This window comes from Tyto alba, unplaced genomic scaffold (assembly GCF_018691265.1).
Source record: "Tyto alba isolate M040663 unplaced genomic scaffold, T.alba_DEE_v4.0 Super-Scaffold_26, whole genome shotgun sequence".
In the NCBI taxonomy this organism is placed as follows: domain Eukaryota; kingdom Metazoa; phylum Chordata; class Aves; order Strigiformes; family Tytonidae; genus Tyto; species Tyto alba.
Window position 1 is genome coordinate 7361149 of NW_024881300.1, and position 24893 is coordinate 7386041.

Below are 24893 nucleotides of genomic sequence, written 5' to 3' on the forward strand. Positions count from 1 at the left end.
ACAAAGATAAACTTAAAAACTGTTTCTTTGAGAAATATTTCCTATTTTAACAAGCATTCCTCTCCTGAAATCCATTATTTATAAACAAGTTAGAATAATTTCAGCACATTGTTGGGCAGCAGCTACTACGATCAAGGAAATGGAAGCACCTGATCTACAAAAACAAAACCAAACCATGCTTTAAATACCAAAAATTTGAAAGCTGTTAATTTTTTAAATTTCAAGTTGCTAGAAATAATTTTTAATGACAAGCTTCACATTTTCTTGAAAGATTAACTTTTGTACTTAAAACTCAGTGTTTTAAAGGTAGCAGAAAGTCAAACAAACCAAAGTTACATGAAAAAAAGCTTTACAAAATAGCTAACAAAGAAAAAGGCATCCAGCCTACTTTTTTAAAAGCCAGACCAAAGCCAGTCTCACAAGACAAACACTCAATTACTTCAAGACTGACATCTAACATTGCAAGTAGCTCAGTGGAGGCTCCTCAGAGTAACCAGAGTATTTTTCCTGAACTGTTTAGCATCAAATAGGATACCATTTACCTGATGCCAAAAAAAAATTACCACCAAGTTGCACCTTTGAACACAAGTGTTTATTTCCCATTTTAGGTCAGCCTCCGCTGAAGTAGCTTGTGGATAATGTTTCTTCTTCTATATTGCATGTAATTTACTAGCTAACACACATGCAAAAGTTATTAAAGTCAGATTATTTTCTTACCATGTCCACTCCAACAACGTATCCTAAACTTTCGTTTCCTGGTAAGACATCACAGAATATAACTGTCCCATACTCTATACTCTCTCCTATCTTCAGAGAAACCCTGGAGTTGATCTCCAGAGGAGGAAGTTCTACCTGCATTGTGTCAACTGGAGCTGCATAGTCACTTTCCAGTTCATTGTCATCATCTTCCACCAGCTCCAGTTTGTCCAAAGCAACAAAAACCCCACAATCCTCATCACATCTGAAAAGCTGCTTGCCTTGGTACTGTCCATCAGTAAAGCCCTGACCACGACCTTCTTCCTAAGTGTCAGAGGAAGAAGAGGAGGGGGGGGGGGGGGAAAAAAAAAAAAAAAAAGAAGTGTATTTTGTGCAGAAGCAGACAACTTCAAAAGCAATAACATAATCCAGTGTTTTGGAGACATTGCACAAAGAATTTGCCTGATGAACTATCATTGTATTGGGAGAAGGCTGTTGCTGGAATTTGTGGCAAATATACACATTGTCTATCTTAGGGGAATAAACAGTAAGATGTCATTCGATTAGTGACTACCTGCAGGCAGAAGCCTTTTTACTCAGAGATGCATGTTTTCTTCAGGTGCAAATCTTGCTACCACCATCAAAGTTTTGCTGTATCAAGACAAGACTACTTCATACTAGACATAATGCTAAGCATTCAGAAATTCCACTTAGATGCCAAATAAAGAGAGCTGATTTTCCGAAGCACTTGGGCCTAATATTCCCTCACATTCTTAGTGGGAATTGCAAAGAATTTGGGAAAAGTTTAAAGAAGACTTTGAAAAATATACTTCTAATGCAAGAGTGGCACTCTCCTGAATCTAATCCTTCAAAAGCTTATGGCTGACAAATTTGCAGAAATACCTCAGTAGGAGCACACCACAGTAACATTCTCTATCTTAACAAGTTGCCATTTGACATTTAGGGCTCTACAAAGCCAGCAGCCCTAAAATCCAAGCCTGTATTTATGGACTGTATCCTACCATGTGCAGGGAAAAACAAAGTACTCAACAAAAATCTGAGTCAGATATTTGCCACAATAGGGATATAAGTAATTAAAGTTGTCTAAACTGGAAAAGTCAGAATATGTTCAAGTCTTTTTGCCAGCCCATGTACCTCATCAAACTTCACTTAACATGTAGAATACAAGGCTGACGAGATACAGTGTGTTCACAGGTATTTAACAACAATACTTATGAAAAGACAGAAGGTCACGGAATTTGTAGGGGTAATGATGCTTCCAGAAAAAAAAAAAAAACTATTATGACTGCCTCTTTAAATAGAAGATTTTTAGCTCATCTTGTAAAATACATATGATGCTCCCCCTTAGCAAGAAACTTACCAGTAACTCTACTCCAAAGTATATCCCTGTTAGGGACCTTTCTTGCATTAAGGGTCCTCTGAAGCGAACAACTCCAGGAAATTTATCATCTCCTGATCTCAGCTGTACTCTAACAGGTGAGCCAATATCTATTTGGATGCCTTTAGTCAGCCTGCTTTTGCTTTTAAACAGACTGTATCTTTCCTCACAGTTAGTAATGGCCAACAGCAACTCAGCTAGTTTTTCATTTATTTCTATAACATCCTTCTCATCCACAAACAGGATTGCGTGAGGCTGTTCCAGAATCTTTAATCCAATCTGCAGTTTCTTGCCTTTACAAGGAATATTTCTGGAGTGTCCCACAGAAGAACGGTCTTGAAAAAACTGCCCAATGCTACCTTTGGGCACTTTCAAGAGCTTTTGAGTCTGCTTGTCTATGACACTGCATTCTTGGAGAAGCAGGTAAAAGATCCGCTCTTCCCAATAGGATGAACTTGCTTTTTCTTGACTCCATAAGCCCGAATTCATTGTGATTAAAAATGTAAAAGTTGCACAGAAGTCTTCAATAAAAAGCTGTTTATTTGTGCGCTGATCTTGACAAAGTCTACTGGAGGGTCCAACTTTTGTGAAACAATGCAATATTCATTTTGCAAAGAACCAAATCCAGAGCAGAAATCCTAGAATTATATATATAAAAAAAAAAAAAAAAAAAGTGCAATTAAATTGAGGAACTACAACTAGTCTGAAGTAAAGCAACAGAAAATCATTTAAATCTTTGACCAGCCCCACTCCTCCTATAGAGTAAAAATAGTTCAGTAAAATCTGAAACAGTGAATATAGTCTTGAAACAGCCATAGTCCTATTGATCACGGACATACCCATTTCTACTTGTTATTGCTGTGTATTTCCTTTCCTTCTGTAGTTCCTTGAAGCACGGGGCTATGGAAAAAGTGTAATAAAATGCAGAAAACACATATAAGTGAAAGGAAAAATAAATTTTAATTTCAGATGAACAGAAATAAATACCCTGCTCAAGTTTACAAATATTTTATGGAAGCTTTCCACTATGATGATCTTTTCCCATGCCTATTGACTACTTATTTCTGACAAAGTGTACTGCATCTGTCATCCTGAATAGCGTTTTGATTCAGTGAAGTAGAAAATTGCATCAATGTTATAGAACAACAGAAAATGGAAACTTTAGTAATTTATAATAGCCATTTCTTTAAATAACAGAAATGGACAGTTCCAGTACGCAATAAACAATGTATGGAAAACAAATTGCACCAGCATTACAACATGGAATTCTGAAGAAAGACCTGGAGGCTTTTCTTTTTATCATTTTAGAGAGATAATTCAGTTCAACAAAGTATGAAAAGTAGCACTTTCAGTTATTAAAATACCCTGGAAGAAAACACCTTAGTTAAACAGCATTCTAAGAATTATAGTTCTCGATCAGTAAACTAAACAAGAAAAATCTGAAAATACCTCATTGCTCACAGTAGCAGATACAAAAGTAAAACACATACACACATATATATGCCTACAGTTTAGATCATACTGGATACATGAAGAAAGATCTGCAGTACCTTAACAGGATTTGTTCTTCTAAAGATGACAGAAAAGGGTAGCATACAAGTTAAGAATATAGTCATGTAAATTTTCCTGTTAGTAATCTGCAATGCCACAGTGTGCATTCAGTTAAAGGAGAATCTCAATGATTATTTATAGATTTAGTTTCAGTAAATAATAAACAAATACTCTTTGCCCTTGTGCCTCCTCTTGCTGCCATCTTCCTCCAGATCTTTTCTCTGATGACATTCAAATACCACAAAATCTATTGCTATTTCTCCTACTCCATTTGATCCCAGCTTCAGAAGCTATCAGAAAGCCATGGAATCCAGTAGGACTGTAATTATTTTCATCATCTGTTTTTAAACCAAGAGTACTTAACAAAACTCCTTCCCCCAAAGAACAGTATTAACAGCCACAGAGGACCGAAAGTTTATGCAAAGTAGCATCTTTCAGTCATAGGAATTCACACATTTCTGTGCTGACTCGCTGAGCCTCCTAGTGAGGCTCCAGTACCACACAAACAGAATGCAGCACGCTTCTCGTCTTCACAGACGCTACACGTGGGTGTCAGTGTCATCATCCCACTTTGAGACCACTGCTGCAGCAGCTCATGGGAACTGTGTGGTTTAAAGTGTTTCCATCTGCAAAGTAATTAACATCTGAGGGACAGAATCTCGACAGTTTCAGACCTCACTAAGATAAAGTCTGGAAGACTATCAACCCGTTTTAAAGTTTGAAAAATTTTTTCTTCATTTTCATTTGATACACATAAATGGGCTTTAGTGTTTCTTGATGACTAACAAAAAAGTCTGCTATCAGTATTGGATTGAAATGTAATGTTTTATATGGGAACTGATGAAGAACACTACAGGATCTTCCCCCACAAATGAAACATGACTAAATGACCATAAGTTTTTATAAGTCTACTCAGATATTAAAATAGAGGTCGATCCAAGTTCTGTCTAGTTCCCTCCCCTTGCTTTTTCCAGACACTAGAGAAAAAAATAGGTATCGTCTCGTTCTTCATAGTTCCATTTAATGTTCTCCATTTTCAAAGACTGCTGCATTTACTTAACTTTTCTTTTTGCAAGCCATTCCACAAAGTTAATCAACACCCAATACACCGCAAACAAGTATCTCTGACATTACAGGGATCGTGACCTTTCCTATTTCACTTTAAGAAGTAATTCATTTTAATTTTAATAAGTATGCATGGAAACAATATATTAACAGTCTGTTCAAGAGCTTAAAAAAAAATTAAGTATTTATAATATCTATTCAATAAATATACCCTGTTTACAGGTCCATTGCTGCAATATTATATAACCTCCCCACATGTTTAGTAGTAAATAATTCAGTGTGAAAACATGTTAACAGCTGCATTTAGATTACACGATGACAACTTTACATGGTACATGGTCAGTCTTTCAAAGTTCTAGTCATCCTCAGAGATGTTATTAAGCCACTGAATACAGTACCAAAAGGCTTTCCATTATGAAAAAGCTCATTACCACTGTTTAAAATGCCTTCCTTTAAAAACATATCTATCACCGCTGTCCCCTGACAAAGAAAATATACAGCTCTAGAAACCAAATAGCCTTCTCTTAGAATAATAAAAATTATCAATAATTATTTTAACAGCACAGAAAAACTTGTTTAAAAGGATGTTAAGTTCTGGCAACATATCAGGAATATATGCACATAAATCACTGATTTTTAAGATTATTTCTTTTTACAGCCATTTTCCATGGAATTGATTATTCCACAAGTAAAGTATGCTTGCTGAACAGCACACGCATATTGGACTTAGACCAGAATAAACTATTAGACCTCAGTATGAATTAACTTGGGAACCAAACAAATTATGCTTAGCAACAAGTCATCGTTACACCGCGCAACATACCAACAACTATAAAACTTTGTGCATACAGAGAGTACTTGACCGTCACCAGGAACATTTAAGTGCCAGAGCCTGTTCAGCTGCTTTCTTCTACTCCACCTACTACCTGAATTATTTTCATGTCCAAAAGATTTTGGGAAGCAACGGGCAAAATACAATCGTGGCTGCAACACCTGACTATATACTTTGGAAAAAAAAAATATTTTAAAAAATGTCAGAGGTAGGCCATAATAAGCTACCTTCAAAGCATCCCTAACTCCCTTTCTTCCCCCTTGTCTTAATTCACTGTTGTCACTAGAAACATCTCATCTTAAAAACAGCTTGCTCTGAAATGTGAGAACTTTGTTTCTACCCTGCAGTAGCCTTAGATGAACTATACAGAAACGTCTGAATCAGCTATCAGGTTTCAGCATGAACACACAAGTCTGTAGCTCTGATTCAGAGTTTAAAATGAAGAGGCTAAAATAAATTGTACAGTTTCTTACAGAACTTTCACCTTAAATACCAAGTTTTAAACAACTGAGATGCATTTATGTTCTTCAACAGTCCAAAAACCATTTTGAAAGGAAGATTAAAACTAAGAGCAAGTAAATTAAGTTGCAGCTCAATGTAGACAGAATTACGTGACTGCAATATAAACCACAAGTGGAAAAAATAGAAACTGTTTCTTCAAAATAGTGGCTGAAATATTGCCTGATACAAATAAGCTCACACTGGTAACATGATTTCTACAGAAAATACGGCTAAAAAACTCCACTCAATTTCATTAGGTGTTATAAATTTGAAACAAATATTCTACTTTAGAGGAAGAACAGAAGCCATTATCAACTATCAGAATACTCTAGCATTACAAGATTTGGCAAGTATACAGCATCATCACTGTTCTGCAAACAACTGTTCTGTCAACACGATATGCATGTCCTCTCAATAAAATGAAACGCATGCGTTCAGATTTTGAGATGAAAGCCAAATGATAAAGAACTTTGTTCATAATGGAGCGTTCAACGGCAAGAGAGACGTATCTGCTTACGGCCTAGCAAGGTAAGATACGACACACAATGTACTTGCAGGCCAGAGGGCTCGGTGCAAGGCTACAGTTTTGAGAGTAATTTTCTTCCCCCCGGCTCCAATTCTGATAATTTTCTCTACCGTTCTGCGCGGTTGCGGGCAGGACGGGGAAGGAAAGCCCCGAAACACTTTTTAAGTCGGAACAACGGGCTGCCCAGGGATTAACGCTGAGCTCTCGGAAACGCAGCGCCGGGCCCGAGCTCGGCGCCCCCGCACAGCCCCGCCGAGAGCCGCCGCCCCCCGCCGAGCCGGCCCGGCCCCGCCGCTGGGCCTCGCCACCAGCCGCAGGGCAGGGCCGGGCCGGGCCGGGCCGCAGCGGCCGCCGCGCCTCCAGCACGGGGCCGGCGGCATCGGCCACGGCCGGGGCGGGCGGCTCGGAGCGGCGGGGCCGGGCGCGGCCGCCTCGCCTCACCTGGCAGCGCCCGGCCGCCGCGGGCTCTCGCTCGCCCGCTCGCTCACCTCATCCCCGGCCGCCGCCCGCGGGACTGCCCCAGCGCCGGCTCACAGCCGCAGGGCGCCCGGCGCGGCGGCCCGGCCCGCTCCCCGCTCCCGCATCGTCGTCGCAGCAGCCCGACGCTCCGGCCGCCGAAACGCTCCCTTGCTGCCCCAGCGGGCCCGCCCTCTCGTCCCCCGGCTCCTCTCACAACCAATCACAGCGCGGAAATGCCACCGCTTCGTAGCGCTATTGGCGAAGAGCGCCGCCAGGTGACGAGGGGTAGGGGGGGATTCCGCTCCATAAAGATTGTATGAGCCGCAGAGGAGGTGGGGCGGGAGGCCAGAAAGGCGCGATTGGCGGAGCGCTTCCGCTCAGGGCACCGATTGGCCTCCCAGAGCGCGAAGGCGGGACATAGGGAGCTGCGGCGGGCTGATTTCGCGGCGCCGGCGAGTGAGGCCAGCGACGGTGGGGGCCGGGCTGGGCCCCGTGCGCCGGGGCGGGGCCGGGCAGCAGCGGGCTGGCACCGGCGGAGGGTGAAGCGGCCCCGCCTCGCTCCGGCCCCGCGGCTCCGGCCCGGCTGGCCGCAGGCGCCGCGCGGGGGGCGGGCAGAGCTGGGGCTTCTCGGGGCCTCGCGGAGCCTGAAGCCTCCCCAGATTACGAACTACCAACCGAACCCAACCGGCCTCTCGCGGGTGCCGGCGGCACCAGAGGCTTTTGCGGTGCTGTCACACGTGCTGCTTCCCCAGTACAGAGCGTTTTCAACTGCTCGGCAAACTCTGTAGGTAATTCCAACTATCCCTCCTGAAGCAGGCGGCTGTAGAGTTACCTACAGACTGTTCATGAATGTCAGACTTGGTCTGGCTTCAGAGTCCAGTTTTGAAATGCTTTTACTGTCAAGAAATGTAAGTAATGCTACTGAATATTTGATTTAATAAAAGCCAAATGTAGCGCCTCTTTAACTGACTTACTTTGACTCTCATCTGAATGCTATTCTGTTTTACCCACTTAGCATCAGTTTTTAGATATACTGAGCTCTTATTAAATAATGAATGAGAGAATGAGCTCCAGAACAGAAGAGTTGCTCAGCGGGATGGTTATGCTTAAAGGCTCTATTCATGCATTCAGCATTTCCAGAAGACAACATTTATTTTTAGATATTTTTTTTAATCACAGTATTTTAAACTAGTGCTTTACATTTTATTTTAGAAACACTTCTGAAATTTCTGCTAGAAATGGACTTGCTACAAAGAAGCATCTTTGAAAAAATAGCATACGATCTTGTACCCAAGGTGGTTGCAATATTGTTGGCATACAAATGAACACTCTCCTAGTTCCTTTGCCTCTTGAGTAGTCCTTTAATACATGTTTTTATGTAATTTACTAATGTGCTGCTCAACATTAGCTAAAGTAAAGGCTGTTCCAGTTAGTCCTGTTCCCTGTAGTTCTCCAGGATCTAGAGAGATAGTCAGTAAGCAGGTCTAACGCAGCCGGGTCAGGGCTGGAGTGCCCGCTTCTGAGCATGAAGCCATGTGTGTCACCACCCCAGCTCATGGTAGGAAGATGGGAAGGCACAACACAGGCCTTTGTTGGTGTGAGTATGTGCAGGAGGGAAAAGACAGAGTCTTGAGTGTCAGCAGCAGGAGTTTATTGGAAACTCCTGAGGAAATGATGAGATTTTATCTACTATGGAATGAATGCTCACACTAATAAATTTATTTAGTCACTTACGAGCAAAATTGCATTTCAAAGTCATATCTAATTTTTAAAGAATAAGTAATAGTAAAAAGATACTAAGATTTATGCATTACTTTTTTTCATTTCGCAGAAGTAAACCCAAGTTATGCTCTGCTAATCCTCAAGGTGGCTATCTATACACAGCAGCGGCACTTTCCTCCATTTGTAGAGCTGCCGTTTATGCTACTACAAATGCATTAGCTTGTCTGCCGTAAATCCTGTTATCCCAAATCTCATTATGTTTACAGTTTGGGTATAAATAAACTACCCGTGGAACGTGACTATAAGTATTAGCTTAAGTACACATTAATTATATTTGAGAATAAAAGGGGACAGACACATTATAAGAATAAAATACCAGAATACTAGATAGGAATAACTACATGGGGTATACATAATAACTCAAAAACCAAAATTAAAATTATTTCTCTAGTCCATGTAATTATGTACTTGTCCCTTTATGATTTCAGCAGGAAAAATGACCAACACAGACCATTTAGAAAGTCTGTCATTCTACAGACAGAATAGTGCTTGTGAAATTTAACCCAAGTTAATATCCTATTGACCCACTGCACTTGCATTACAGCTCTGTGTCACTGACAGACCACAGATGAAAGGCAGGCCAAGACTGTTGTTTACTCTAAAGCTCCTTCATACTCCTTTAGAAGTATAAAGGAGCTGTAAAGTGATAACAGGGCTTTGGCAGTATAAAATGAGCCTGTTACATTTCTTTCATGTTGAAAACCCTGTCAGTAACACCAGCACGAGATATTTGCTATTAAATGGTAAATTATTTCTTTAAACCACACTCTTGTTAAGAGACATGTTTTGTAATAATGAAGTATGGTAAACAAATTCCACTTTGAAATGATATAACACTATATAATTAAATGTCATATAAATAGCATGGAACAGAATTTTGTGCTGTGCCAGGATAGGAGTATGGTATTCATTTATCACAGCATTACCCCAAAAGTGCAGAATATTCATGCAGAACTGAATTTTTCTGCTACTTCAGCATGGAAATGGTAGTTAGTTATCCAGCTACATTAAAAAAGAGAGGAAAGGTTCTTGTAGAAGCATCCAAGACTACAGCACTTTCTAAATATTGGTTATGTGATAAAAGGAGACTTGGATAAATACAGTAGGTATTTCTGCCTCCTCTTGGTTTTTCTCGTTATCTACAGTTCTAATGAATGATTTGGTAAAATAAATAAGGTTTAGTTACACAGTTTGGGGCCTGAGAGGGAAAAGCAGCACAGACTCTATGAGGTTGCCTGAAGCTGTGTTTCTTAAGACAGAAGCTGAAGAGTATTTTGTAATAGGGATATTACAGGCACATTCTTTAACAAGAATAAAACCTTGCTGTGCCTGTAGTAAAATGCCAATAAAATCTGGCAGTAAACTGCAGTTTATATATAACATTGCTTTATCTCACAATTTTTCAAGCTGATACCAGCTTTGTATTCTATGGTTAAATACTGTGTCTGTCTGGGTTTATGTAATCTATCTGATTGGGAAAATGTGAACTGCCCAAATCAGAGTATAAATCAAGACAGGATGTTTTACACTACTGCAGCAGTCCCTTCTGGTTATTCAACTATCAAGAGCACAAACATGTTCTTTCAATACAAGCATCCTTAACATGGCATCACAAGGCTAGATCATCTGGTGGCTGGCTACCAAGTTTTAGACATAAGCTTTCAGGCTGGTCTTCCCAAATGGGTCCTTTCCTCTTAAATTGGTATGGAGGACCTAACTCCTATGACAACCACTTTTATGCACTGCAGCGTTACGATTTTAACCTTGCCCTCCTCCTGTGTTATTGCAGAGCACTCTTTTTCCATATCCCTTGGTAGATGCATTTTAACAGTGTGCTCTTTATGTATGCCAAAGTCGGTGCCTTCACAGAATACAAACTCCGAGTGAGCCAGTGCATGAGGATCCCTTTTCTATCACTGCCTATGACAGAACATGCTTTTCCATTAAAATTTACCACAGTTTTATGAATAGTCAGATAAACGGATGGTGTAAGTGCACTTGACCATCTCCCAGAATGTTATACTGCCATTGTGAAAATTCCCCTTTTCCACTGCTTAACCCTTTACACAGTATTTGACTGTTGGAAGTGGAACTGAGGCTATAAAAAGACAGACACTACTTATGCATTCTGCTAGCAAGCATCACTGTGTACTATAGATTTTCTCTGAATGTGCGAATGAAGTAGACATTTACAAAAGTAAAATGCTGCCAGACTAACAACACTGGGTCTCAGTGAAGGGCCAGGAGCTGTCTGGGCCAGACCCAAGCTCATGGGGCAGGATGAGGAGGAGCAGCAGCCGCTAAGCCTGCTGTGGGTGTCACAGCTCCTGAGCATGAGGAACCCATTCAGGAACTGGCTGTGACTGTAACAACTGGCTCTACTGAGGCAGACAGAATTCTTGCAGAACACCCTGGATTTGTGAATATTATTTCATGCCATGCTCAAAATAACAGATTTCACTTTTTTAAATCATCCGTGTTAATTTTACTGGGACTGACTTCTTCTGAAATAATTGAAAGTAGAGATCATACTTAATATACTGAAAAACATACTTTCCTTTTTTAGCTTTATCAAGAGCAGGACAATAGAACTAAGCATCACAAAATAATACATTGCTTTCTGGCAACACATAAATTAACAGATTCAGGATTCAAAGCTTAGATACATCTGTGAACTGTCAGCATGAGTGAAAGGCACTGAAATCCCCCTTGGTTTTTGCTCACAATTGTAACCAAACCCATAAATCTAACTTTAAAGGAATGAGACTTGAGCCAGAAACCCATGCCTTGTCTACACTTAAAAGGGTTGGCTGGTATAGGTACACCTTAGAGCTGTATTGGCAAGCACAGATTTCTTGTCTGGTGTAACTTAAATCACTTTCTGCATGGAACATGCTAAACTGGCTAAAGGACTCTGGCAATATAGCAGCATCTACACTATGTTTTTTGCCAGTGTGGCTGTAGCTGCATGGGAGTGATTTTCACCATTCTGACAGCTATTTTGGCAAAACTTCTACATTTAGAACTGAGTCCAAGTTAAAGTTGGCATTGTTTTATGTTGCAAATAAAGCAGAAGAGAAGCACTGCCAGTTTATGGCCCTGGTTTTACATTATTTTAAATTGTTCTAAAGGAATGTGTGGGGCAGGATCCATGTGGTCTTTTAGATGTTTGCATCCCACATTTGTACTGCATTAAAATCGCTTGGGTCTTCAGTGAGTGAACAATTGGGAAACATATTACTAAAAAAAGATAGCGTCCATATTATTTACCCCAGAAATAGCTATCCTGATATTTTAAAGCAAATTTCCAAAGTGAAGTGAACTACAAAAGGAAGCATCTGGGCCAAAGGACATGTGGATTAATGCATCATTCTTCTTTACTTTGTCCTCAGTTCAACAAAGACTTTAAGCACAGGATTGATTTTAGGCACACACAGAAGCCCATTTCAAGTTTAGTAGTCACGTCAGATATGATAATGCTCCTTTTTGAACTTTAATTAAGCAGATATTCAAAATTAATCATATGTTTAAGCGCTATGCGGAATCGGGATTTCTGTCAGAGTGCAAGTTTACATAAAGTGGAGCTATTTATTGTGGTACCATCTGCATTTTCTTTTCTGAACTGGATGTTAAGTCTGTATTTTAAGGATGTCCCAAGGGGCATATTTTTCTTCATAAGTGCATTTGCATATTTGGCTTTTTGTTTCCTAATCTCTCTTTTGCTAAGTGTGTTTTTTTGGTTTCAGAAATCCATGCAGAGAAGTTTTCATTGATTTTCTAATTGTATTTACTGTTGAACTCTTTCCTCTGCCAGACTTTGTGTTTGCACGTGTAATCCTGACTGGGGTTTGCAAACCTGCCCTTGCCGCGGGAGCTGCAGTGCAGAGGACAGGCCGTGCCTCGCCCACAGCCAGCACAAGGGCTGTTTGGGGCAGATAGGAAATTTCATGCGTAATCAGTCAGCACTGAAACAGTGAGCCAATTGGACGAGGAAGTCTGATTTAATCAAGGCTTCTTCCTTCCTTTTTGTAAAACACAGAATTGTGCCTGTTAGAAGAACACACAGACATTTTTTTCCGCGTTTTGAAAATGCCAAGCAGGCTTTTCACGACTTCGTACAGACTACACATGCACCACAACTAAAAGCTCTTCAGCAGTTTTCAGGTGAGTATTCTGTGCACTTTGTTTTTAATATTACTTACAACTCAGTGAAGCAGCTGGAGTGGCATTTACCCTGAAACAGAACAGGATGAGTGTCTGTTCAAAGTAAAACTGTGTAACTTGTTGCAGTGTTTTTGTATTATTTTGAATTTTTTAAACGTGAAAAAAAATAGTAGCTTAGTAAAAAAGAGCTTACAATTATTTTTAGTTGTGAAAATGAAACTGCTTATATGAAGTACAGATAGTTTTCAAGGCAGAAGACATGTATATTAATGTTCACTTCAGTATTCTATTTACAAGTGTGTTACGCTTCCCTGGTAAATCATGTTTTAAAGTGGTATCTTTATACATATACACACATATTTTATGTATATAAAGTTATACACTTACATACAGATACATATCTTGAATATAAATATGGTTTTGCCTACAAGGTTATACCAACTCACAACCAAGAAAAAAAGTTCTCATTTAAATCTGTTCAGCCATTTTCAGATTCCTCATTTAATCTACTATATTTGAGATTCTCTTTGCCTTAAAAACAAATATTTGCAAATTTATGCTCTTGGGACTAACTGTCATGAATTTCAAAAGACTGAGCAGTTAGACAATAAGCGGCTACTCTTCATGTTCAAAAAGCAGATCTGAAGGAAGATGAGAAGAACAATGAGAACTTTCACCTCCTAGTCCAAAGTCCAATAATAAGGGCTTCCATTAAGGAGAATGCCAACATGTATGTACTTGTTTATCCAAGCCAAGCAAAGGAAGGGTTTCTGTTAGAGGAAGGTGGTTTGCACTTCCATTACTTCCAACGGGAAAAGTAATTGCTTTTCTTTTTATAGCCTTGCAGTTTGCCAGAAATCAATAGGTCTGATAAAGGAGTTTCCCCACCTCTGTAACCATCATTGCATAACTGTGTGGTAGACAAGTGGAAGAAAAGTGATATGTAGTAACATCCCTGTTCTAAACCCTCTCATTAACCCCACAATAGCCACTGTTTGGGCATTATTTTTATATTTGTAGCAGGGAGACTTGTTGTGGGATGTTTTGGGTTTTTTTTTTTGTTTGTTTGGTTGGTTTGGGTTTTTTTTGTTTGTTTGGTTGATTTTGTTTGTTTGTTTGTTTGTTTGTTTGTTTGTTTTTTTAATGTAGGTTGGTCTGTTATTTGATTTTCAGCCATTGGCTGAATTGTGAAATTGTGAGCAATGCTTCTCTCATGCTAACAGATCACAGCACCCTGGAAAAGTTATCAGGATGCTCTTAGACCTTTTTCAACTGCTAGTATAAGAGAGTGATGTAATAGGTGGGGGGGGGGGTTGAGAAAAAAATAACAAAACATCCTGGGGAGACATGCAACAAAATGGCCAATCTGGTCTACAAGGTAGGAGTATATTGTGTTAGGCATTTTATCAGTGTGTGGTAAAATAGTCCTAACAAAACAGGCATACAGATCTACTACAAGCACAGTATTATAGGTTAAAAGAACAAATAAAGGGAGAATGCTTCAGTATAATAATTAGAAAACTCAGTTCTTCCACCTAGCCACTGTCAGATTCAGTTGTTTTGTTCTCACAGTACAGAGATAAGTCTCTGGAAAGAACTTGAAACTGAAATATGACAAAAATGTACAATTTTAGATATCTCCCTATTTTGCCCTATAGGTTGTGATTAAGAACAGATGGTAAGTTTTGGAGTCTTGAGAACAGTAAGTTCTAGCAGTGTAAGAGATCCAGGCTGCTAGTTATTATCTCCAAGATTTTGGTTCATCTGAACTCATACTTGCAAGCTTGAGGGCAAAATACAAGGAGAAAAAGTCTACCCCCACTGAAGTTCATGAGAAAATTCTCCTAGGTAAGAATGGAGTTCCCCACCTAATCTTATTCAACAACTTATGGTTCTCATATTTGATCTTAATCTTCCAAAAACCTGTCCAAACACTTTCAGTGATAATGGCAGTAGGAGTGGTTCCTCACTGGTAGCTATATAGATATTTCTATTTTTTACTTTAGTGTTTATGAAACTACGGTTGCCCTCATATAAGTTCACAGAGACCAAAGAGTAAGTCAATAAAAAAGATTACCAGACTGGATGGTCTAAAATCATGCTACTAAGAAATGTCATATTTTTTGTAATCTTTCAGCAATAGCTTGCAATGGACCAAGACTTGCACTGCACAGCAGAAAGGGAACTGCTGGAAGCTGTAAGCAGTATTACTACATTTTCTACCACAAGTCCATCTCATGAAGAACAAAATCAACCCAAAGCTGACACTTCATGTCAAGTGAGAAAAGAAAACTCAGAAAAAGGTGACCTGCAAGGTTGATGATATCCTTAAATTTTATTTTTCACGTAGCTAGTTATGCCATTAATCTTTTATATAGGAAAACCTTAGCTTTATTTATTTCAGCAGTAGCCTATATTCACGCTGCTATACTACACTGAAAATAAGCCTTGATTACACTGGCAGTAACAATGGAGCAATAGTGAAACATGGACTTCCTGGTATGTCTGTACACACATAGAGTTTTCCTTTTAAATCCCTTGTGCCTAAAATGTATTCCAGAATTAATTTACGCACTAGGAACCAAAACAGCAATCATCAGATGGCCTGTCTTGGGAGTGCACTTTCTGTACATCACAGTCTGAACTTCTTGGCAGTATTGGCAAGGACACCAACATTGAAGCTAATCTCAAGTAGTCTCTCACATTCCTTATGTGGTAGCATTGAACTTTTACTATGCCTAAAATTGCTGTCATCTGTTATTAAATAAAATGTTATATATAATCAAAAAAAAAATATAATCTCAACAAGATTTTCAGCCTGCAAAAGATGTCATAAACACCACCTCTCATAGGAAATATATGCTTTGTAGAGATTGAGCCAAACCCCAAATGCCTTGATAATTGAAACTGTATGGCCAAGTGATTAAGAACATGTAGAAGTGGGGCCACTGAACGAGTACTATGGTGCCTTTACAATTCTATTTCTGCATCAAGCTGTTATCTTCCCATTCGTTTGTGGTGATTCACTTCCATTGTCTGAATGTTAGGTACATTGCAGACTGACTTCAGCTGACTGAATGAACAGAGACATTATTGACTGGTGTCCCCATTTGTGAAATACAAATATTTCATTTCTTTTATCCACTTTGCTAGTCCATGTGCCACCTGATGAAGACTGTTGTCAGTAGATTTCAAAGACAGAGAAATCACCCTTTTAAAATGCTACATCAAATTCGCTGTAAGCAAACTCTTTAACCAGCTGTCCTACATTTTTATATATGCATACGTATATATGTTTGTGTGTGTGTACATGACTGTGGGGAGAGAGAGAGGGAGGTTTATAAAATATCCATAGCTGAACTGTGGCATCAATTCAGCTACAAAAGAAAAAGATGTGAGAACTCCTCCTTTGGCAGAACTGATTATCCGAGTTTCCCCTTTACGGTTAGGATATTCATGTTTTCTCAGCTTTCACCTGTTACTCCACAAACCCAATGTTTGAATAGGGTCAGTATTTGAATATATGACAAAGTGCAGTTGCACTGTATTATCTCTTTAACAACAAAAGCCTGGAGAAACATCTATTTCAGGATACTGTGTTGGTGTTTCATATGGCTACTTCTGGTACAGTGAAGCATATCTCCTGCTCAGACTGCCCGAGGTTACAACCTAGCTGTACAATACGTCTTGTCAATATTTTTTCTATAACTTTGTATTCTGCAGCTGATTTAGTATGTTGCAAAATTTCAGACCACGATAGCTTTCTTCAAAGAATCTGGACCCATCTTTATTAGCACTGACATCACTTCTTTTATCAGTCTTTAGGTCTTGCTGTAACAGCAACAGAAATTCTAGGCTATCCTTTCACAATAAATACGTAAGAGTTTTCTTTCCAAATGCAAAGGTTATAATCTGAAATACTAATATATTATTTTTAGATTCCTGTGCATCCCTAAGTCCCAACTCTTCTATGACCACTAAGGAGCTTCAGGAATATTGGAGGAATGAAAAACGCCAGTGCAGACAAGTCAAACTCCTTTTTGAAATCCCATCAACCAGAATTGTAGAGCACCACTTATCCAAATATGTGGTAAGCTAAGAAATTAATATGTAAGATGATCGTTAATTTCCATTCACTCTACGGGGGGCTGCAGACCACACAGCATGACTCACTACATGAAAGCCTTACTGAGGTCCAAGTTTTGAAAGCAATGATCACATCAAGTAGAACTTGTTCTCACTGATCATGTGGGCATAGCTGGTGGAATCTGGAATCTAAAAAAAACCTCTGAAAATCAGTTCACAAAATCTGCAGCAGTAGAAAAGTGATCTCGAGTAAATTATTAGCTTAAGTATCTTTAACACCCAGATGCTTGTCAATATTAAGGAAATTCACACAAGTATAACAATATCAGTAGTTACACTTCCACTGAGCTAGCGTGCTGTAACAACTGCATTGCAGTTGTATAACTTCCACATCAGAGATTTGTTAGCACAAGTGCAAAATTCTTTGATGTAGGCAAAGTATAAGATATCCTCCAGCTAGATCTCTTGGGATTGTTCCCCTTCCCCACCTAGAGCTCCATTAGATGGCATATTTTTGTCATAGTTTTACAGTGAGGCATGGATATGAGGGACAGGAACAGCAGAACAGGTTGCATTTTTGTATATTTACTCACAGTACTGACATTTGGTTTTTATTTCTGATTCTGCTCCTGGCCTTCAGGAGGATTGATCTAGAGCAAATCTCTTTCAGTACTCCTGTGAAATTCAGATAGGGATATTTTCCTTTTTTGCAACAACTTCTGAGATTTGTGAATGAAAAATGCTAAGAATCGTACTAGTGCTCCTTATACTGGGTGATGCAGCTTGGTAGAATTTGAAGCAGGTAAATGCACTGGAGACTGTCCTAAGATCTTGTTGCATGCTATACACACCTACTTAGATGGTGCCATTCTTGCATACAGTCAGTTGTATCCAGGTTGTTGAATAGTTAAAATTTATTTTAATATAACTGTATGAGAACAAAAGTATCATTCGGTGTATGTGCAAGTAGTTAAACTTAGTCATATGTTACATGCCTAGGGAAAAAGATTTATATTACAACAACACTGAGCCAATTTGAATGATAGTCTAATTAAATGGTATTTCTTCCTTTTTTCAAGCACACTCCACAAATTAAAAAGCAAGTACTTGTAAATTATTCACTTATCTGCCCTTGATAAAATGATAGTTTAAAAAATTGCTCTTATGATTGTTTTGGATATGCATCAGGCATATATGCACTTTTCAGCAGGGAGCAGGAAAGCTATAGGAAAATGTCACTGCTTACAAACAAAAAGAGATCAGAGAAGTCAGATCAAATTTAGAAGCCTTTCAAGGAGTGCCTGTAAAGATCATTTATGAAGATTAAAAGAGAGAATTTCTCTTTAAGGAAAAACAAGGAAGAGAATCAGACAGACACTACTGCTAGTACTGCTTTGCATGCTTCAGCAGCAGCAAATAAAACAACTGGCATGAGTAAAAATGCTCCAGTTCCTGTCTAATTCAATGGGAACAGGGTGAAGTTGAATGTGAACATGGTCACTGTCCAAAAGCCAGCAAGGTCAACAGTCTGTGTCCTTAGCTGGTGTACAGTGACACAGTTAAGCTGGCCTCAGTGGAGATCCACTGTTTTACGCACATTAGGGATTTGGCCCTTTCTCAACATCATTGTGCTTGGATCAGGACCAGAAGAGAATCTATTTGTACAACACATAATACACAATTTTATTTTGCAGCTATTTTTCTAATATCACATTTATTATATTCATTTTGAGGCTAGTGAAGAGCTGAGGAAGACATACTCTTGAGTGCCGTTAATATGGGACAGAGCTGCTGTTAGTGAAGGATTTTGGATAGCAAACAGATCGTTGTAGAAATACCACAATTTTTTGTATTACTTGTATGCCAAGTAACTTTGAATAACAGGACAATGATTTAGAGAGGAAAAAAGGTTTTGGAGGTGCTCCATCTTATTTTTCCACACACCAAATATTACTGCCAAATACTCCCTCTTCTTTCACAGAATTAATAACACCCCCAAATCCCTAGAAATGTCTGATACAAACATCATTTCTGAGTATTAGGACCAATGTAATATAGATTACTTTCAATATCAAGTCTGGGAAATCCATTCAGTTCACTAAAGATGATTGATTGCAGCAGCCATGGCTGTTATAAACAAAAGTACAGCTACAGAAATACTTCGTAAGTGATTTTACGTGCTTCCGTCTGCTGCTAGTTCAGCACTCCCAGCACCTTGCAGGATGGGATCTGTTAGTGCATTGTTTATCTACAATTTATTTGCATGCTAAGACTAAGTCTGGTAGCAGAAGTACAAAACAGCAGGAGGTGGGAATTATTAATTTGGTGGTTGCAGATTTCAAAGATCACGTCTATACTGAGCATGCACCGTAATCCCAGGCAGCAACTAATCTAGCAGCACTGCTGTAAACCATAGGAGTATACAAATTTACACACATAAAAATGGCGCAGGAAGGTTTCAGCTGGTGGAATATACAAGCACAAAGTCTTTTCAAAGCAATAACAGACAAGATCTGACTCCACTAGTGCTAGAATTCTCCCTCTAATGCTTATTTTTCTGTTTTATTGTGTTTAGATGTATAAAGTCATCATTTTGCAAACAGGGAGTTTTGACAGCAACAAGTCTGTAATTGAAAGGCGTTATTCAGATTTTGAGAAACTGCACAGAAGTCTGCTAGAGGAGTTTAGTGAAGAAATGGAAGATGTGACCTTTCCCAAAAAAACTCTAACAGGGAATTTCACAGAAGAAATAATCAATGAGAGAAAATTAGCCTTCAAGGACTACCTGAGACTTCTATATTCTATGAAATATATCCGAAGATCAAAAAAATTTATTGACTTTTTAACAAGGCCTGAGCTTCAGGAAGCATATGGTTGCCTGCGGGGTGGTCAGTACACCAAAGCTTTGGAAATCCTTTTAGAAGTCATTGGCCTGCAGGAAAGGCTGACGAGAAGCAGCCCTGTTTCAATTGTCCCTACCCTCTGTGCTATCGTGGTGTGCCACAAGGACCTGGAAAACCCAGCAAGTGCCTTTGAATATGGAGAAAAAGCTCTATCACACCTTCATGTACATACCAGCCACAGGTATTACATTCCATTATTAGAAACAATGATCACTTTGGCATATGAACTTGGCAAGGATTTTCTGTCTTTGCAAGAAAAACTGGAAGAATGGAAGGCAAAAAAAGATCCCAAACGGGTTTTTACCCTGAAAGAACTGGCAGTTCGAGAATATGTACAATGAACACAAGAAAAAAAATCATTAAAGAGCAAAGCTGTCAGCTCCTTTTCCAGCACACAAACTCTTGAAAGACTAAGAACTGGAAATTACCTGCCTGGCTAGCATAACTTTATATTAATAGAAAAAAAACAAATACCTTCCATATTCAAAAGGGACATTAACTCATGTGTTGGAAAATATTATATTTACTCTACAGATACGAGGAGCACCTCAGCTAATTAAGGTTTTTGGAAAGAAATTTGCAACAAGACATCATTTATGATTTGCTTATTTTGCATATAGCCTATTTTGTGTGGAAAGTCAGAACAGGAAAGTAGAATTGATAAAACACTTAAGAATCTGCAGAATCAGAGGCATTGTTTGCTCATGTGGAAACTACTTCCTTTCAAGAAGAGAAATATTTTCTGAGTTGATGCAATCTAAATGATGCATCTTCAGACACTGAATGTGGTTTTTTTTACTCCTCCAGCTGATGCCTGGTCAAACAGCACTTTGCTGTTTCTGAGTATGATGGGATCGCTCCTGTTCTCACTGAAGTCAGCTGCTGTGGGCAGGAGGACCTGGGGGGAAGGTTTACAATCAACTTTGGTAGGGGCAAAAAATACAAGCGATGATCAGTCCATCAGACATGAGGGAATATACTTCATTTCCCTTTTGTAGCTGATACAGTTTTATGACTTGCATTGAAGGCACATTCTCGTTTGGGGTGATCTTTAAGTACAGCTCTGACCAGGGTAGAAAATTCATACCACGTGCACTATATAAATAACGGATAGGAATCACAGAAGGGTGCTGTTGGGGAGAACATCTGGCCAATATAAGGCTAGCATTTAATTCTGATGATCAAGCTGTGAGACACATGGTTAACAGACAGTCTGTGTTAAGCATGTGCTTCCCCGTTGCCTTTGAGAGGTTTATGTAAATTTGGCATTGTCTTAGTTTTACAGCCTGGTACAGCATACAAATACTATCTTGGTGGCCCTGTGATATTATAGCTAATTGTGTATATCTGTATACCTGTATTCCAAGTACAGATACTACATGCACCACAAGGACACTGTCTATAAATTAGGAATTACTGTATTAACTTAGCTCCCAAATTCATAAAAGTATCAGCTAATTGAAAGTGTACTGAACCTGAAAAACATTACTGTGCATTGTTACAAGAATGATGGCTTGGAAAAAATACAGAATGATAGCAGTGTCTAGGGTGGAAAGTTGATACTCTAAGTAGCTATTAACAGCTAGACAAACTCAAAATACTTGGACTATTTGTTATTTGACAATTATTAATTTTTCTAGTTATACTAGAAGAGAATTAAGATTAATTAAGAGACTTCAGAACTAATCTTCCCACAACATATCATATTGCAGGACAGTTAAAATGGATCAAATGTAACACCTTCTTAGAGAATCGCGTGTGAATCAGTAACGAAGTGGTGAAGAGGAAAGCATGTCTGGGGTCTGAAAGGTAACTTGAAGTTAAGGCAGAAAGGAAGCACAGCCATCACGCTGCTCTATCTCCACAGCAGTTTGTGGTGAAAGACTAAAAGACGAGGGAAAAATCGTTTCCCCTGCTTTTCCTCCCTGCCATCATTGTGTGCAGCATTCCAAGCCCAGCTGCCTTGGATTCTCCTCAGGTTCCTGCGGGACTGTATGTGAGTAGCTAATTGTGTGCACAGAACCTCACTTTACAGCTGACTACAAGATTCGAGGATCCATCAGTACATGCTGTCTAGCAAGGACAAGTAGCAGGGAAAGCGGCACATCAGAAAGATCCATCTTAGCATTTACATGTGGTAGTGCTATAACTTTCCATCTCTGAAAGATTAACTGATCCAAACCTAACCAATTTTTGTTGGCATGGCAGTGCACATTATGAATATGAGGAGGTGCAATTTGGCTAAGAGAAAAATTTACATAATTCAAAAGGCCTTAAAATAAACAGTGCCAAAACCCCCCACTGTTTCGTTGGTGTAAGCCAAATTTCTTCTGAGAATGCTTTTCTATATAATGTACTAGCAGAGTTTTGTCTAGCAAAACAGTCCTAGAAGAGGTCGCTTTGTCCCTATCCACCAGAAGGCAGAGGTCAGTCTCCTTGTATTATAGGGTAAAATGAACTAAATAAATACAGGAATGGTGTGAAGAAAGAACAATGTGTCTGTTGTATAATTACCCCACACTGAACTCCTTTCAGTGGAGCATCTGTGGCAATTAGCCATGTCTCCAGAGCTACCCAGGAAGAACACACATGCCTCACTCAAAGGGCTGATTTCAACTTCTGCTGCACTGAGACCTCTAGTCAAGCCACTTCATGTATGAATCCACTGAGCCTACAGCATGTGTCATCAAAGGGTCAAGTGTAAAGTTCATAAAATCAGTTTGTGGTTTCATTACTATTAGAATAGAAGAAAATGAAAATCCCCTCCCAACAATTCAACCTCCCCCAAGCAAAACATGCATATATTTCCTTCCTACAAATGCAGAGCCTGTGACCTTTGAATTTATTAATCTCTTCAGCGATGCCATTGAAAATCTTTGGAAAGAGAAAGCTAGTATGGTGATGGCAACAAATGGGGACCCACAGGGCCTGGACTTTACCTGGAGCTCTAGCACAGACTTGGTCTGAACTTTGCACAAGTAATTTAACCTCTGTGCCCCTATTTCCTCACCCAGTACTTCCCCAATAAAGTTTCCTCATTCAGGTTTTCATACTCGCTGAACAGAAAAGCTCTGAAACGTGGCCAAGTAAATTAACTCCGACATTTAACATGTTGCAAATTTAATGTGCACTAGGATGGAGGCAATTTCGGTTTATACAAGCCTATTTAATTTCTTGAAGATACTTTAAAATGGAAGAGAACTTAGAAGCAGTATGTTGCCAAACCTGTGTTCTTATTGTTGATTGCACAGTTTCTTACTAAGGCAGTCTTATTTTAGAATCAGGCATTACTTTCCTTGTACACTAGAGAAGTTATAAAATTATCTATTTATTGCATTGGACTGTAGTGAGACCATGCTGGCTCATCAGCTCCATAGGCAATCAGCCAGTTCTGATTTCTTAGCTGTGTACTCTCAGAGACTGTTTGGACCTGCCAAAAGAATTCTGCTTACATTTATTTACTCACATTTCAGAAGTCAACCTCTGCATACTTTTTCACTTGATTTTTACAGAGAAGTGAGTATTCAGCAGTTACATGTTACTAAACTAAAAGGTAATGGCATTCCTGCTCCCATACTATCTTCTACTTGGAATGCCAGCCTGTGAGGACCAGCTTCCCTCTGCCTGTACATGCAACTTTATCTTCCACAGTCAAAAACGTGTAGCCAGGTAGGGAAGATTTCTTGCAGGGAATCAAAGAAGATTAGTCCTTTTCCCCGTTAACATTGCCCTGTGCAGGGATACAATTGGCTGCAGATCCCACATTCATGAATTGAATCTGTCCTGGCTTTTTCATAAGATGTATAAGAATTAAATGGGTGCTATCCACCTGCCACTACATCTCAGTGTTCCTCTGAATACTGTTTTTAAATGGCTCAAAAAGGAAATAGCTAATTTTCATCCATATCTACCTGTCTTGATTATCTATTTCCCTTCCCTAACTATTGGTAAGAAGCCCTTGGAGAATCCTTGTGCACTCTCCATGTGGTTTGCATGCTGTCCCCAGAGTACACATCCCACCTCTCCAGGTGCCAGGCCAGCAAAAGCAAATAGCAACGCATGAGTGAAGCTATTCTGGAAGAAGAAAACTGGCACTACCACATATGCAAGAACGGAACATAAATTAAGTAAGCAGGTGGCTCCTGCTTCCAGACAGCCATTTTACTTCTATTCTTCATTGCTGTACAATATTTGAGTGATAAAAGCCTGTTTTATAAATAAGTCCTCTTTTCATCCATTTCCTGTTTCCCAAAACAATGTGTGCTTTTTACAAAAGATTTCTGCGGTTTAATAAAATACATGGAAATGAGCAGTCGCTGGCATTTGTCCTGTTTGCATTATTAACATTCATCAGCCATTCTCCGTACCTGGAAGGCAGCTGGAGTCAACAGACAGAATGTCTGGAGACCCAAGCTCTGCTCTTGGCAACATCACAAGCCCACTGAGTGACCTTGATCAAGTCTAATCAAATCTCAGATTTCTTTTGAATACCAATATTGCTTTGCTCTCTTCTATAAAGCTATGTTTTACTTATATTTTGTTAGTACGCTTCAATGTATCATTTCCCCCATTTTACAGCTGGGGCAACTGTGGTACAAACAAGAGATTTTTCCCAAAGTCTAATACAGTGGTCTGGAGACCACACAAACTACTGTCTGGAGAAATACTTAAGCACAACTGGCATCACAGCTTTGCAAAACAGAGACATGTCACAGTTGCATGTTATTAAAGTTCATCTGCATGGACAACCACAACACAGCTTAATTTTTGCCTGATATCATACACCTAAGACAATCACATGTGGTATCTATGGAAGAGAAAACAGTTGACTAAACCTGTCTAATTAATATATTTGAAGAAATAATGAGTGGTTGAATAGGGAAAATATTTTAACCGCTACTTTATAAAAATAACAAAGCAGAAAATCTT

The 24893-nt window shown here is 39.3% G+C and overlaps 2 protein-coding genes across 6 annotated transcripts in view; one reads left to right on the forward strand and one right to left on the reverse strand.

The window, feature by feature from the left end:
• The window catches only part of CYLD (CYLD lysine 63 deubiquitinase), a 29807-nt gene extending 22594 nt beyond the window's left edge, over positions 1 to 7213 (reverse strand). For 2 of the 4 annotated variants that reach the window (XR_006165733.1, XM_042797511.1), the window contains exons 1-4: positions 7059 to 7213; positions 2935 to 2995; positions 2078 to 2733; positions 718 to 1020 (exon numbers count right to left, since the gene is read on the reverse strand). Coding sequence is in view for 3 of the 4 variants with exons in the window: in XM_042797511.1 (XP_042653445.1) it covers positions 718 to 1020; positions 2078 to 2584 (810 nt within the window). In the remaining variant the exon portion in view is untranslated. The remainder of the gene's footprint in view (positions 1 to 717; positions 1021 to 2077; positions 2734 to 2934; positions 2996 to 7058) is intronic. The other 2 variants (XM_042797513.1, XM_042797512.1) reach the window with 2 other exon arrangements.
• A 341-nt stretch (positions 7214 to 7554) lies between these two features.
• Positions 7555 to 22452, forward strand: SNX20 (sorting nexin 20). Of its 2 annotated transcripts, XM_032998919.2 has the most exons (6): positions 7555 to 7937; positions 12851 to 12975; positions 15113 to 15278; positions 16914 to 17065; positions 19637 to 20145; positions 21677 to 22452. In XM_032998919.2, the coding sequence occupies exons 3-6, from the start codon at positions 15125 to 15127 to the stop codon at positions 21699 to 21701; spliced, it is 840 nt and encodes a 279-aa protein (XP_032854810.1). In that variant the 5' UTR covers positions 7555 to 7937; positions 12851 to 12975; positions 15113 to 15124; the 3' UTR covers positions 21702 to 22452. The 2 variants fall into 2 exon arrangements, with proteins under 2 accessions (XP_032854810.1, XP_032854802.1); XM_032998911.2 differs by having other exon boundaries at positions 19637 to 22452.
• The last annotated feature ends 2441 nt before the right edge of the window (positions 22453 to 24893 follow it).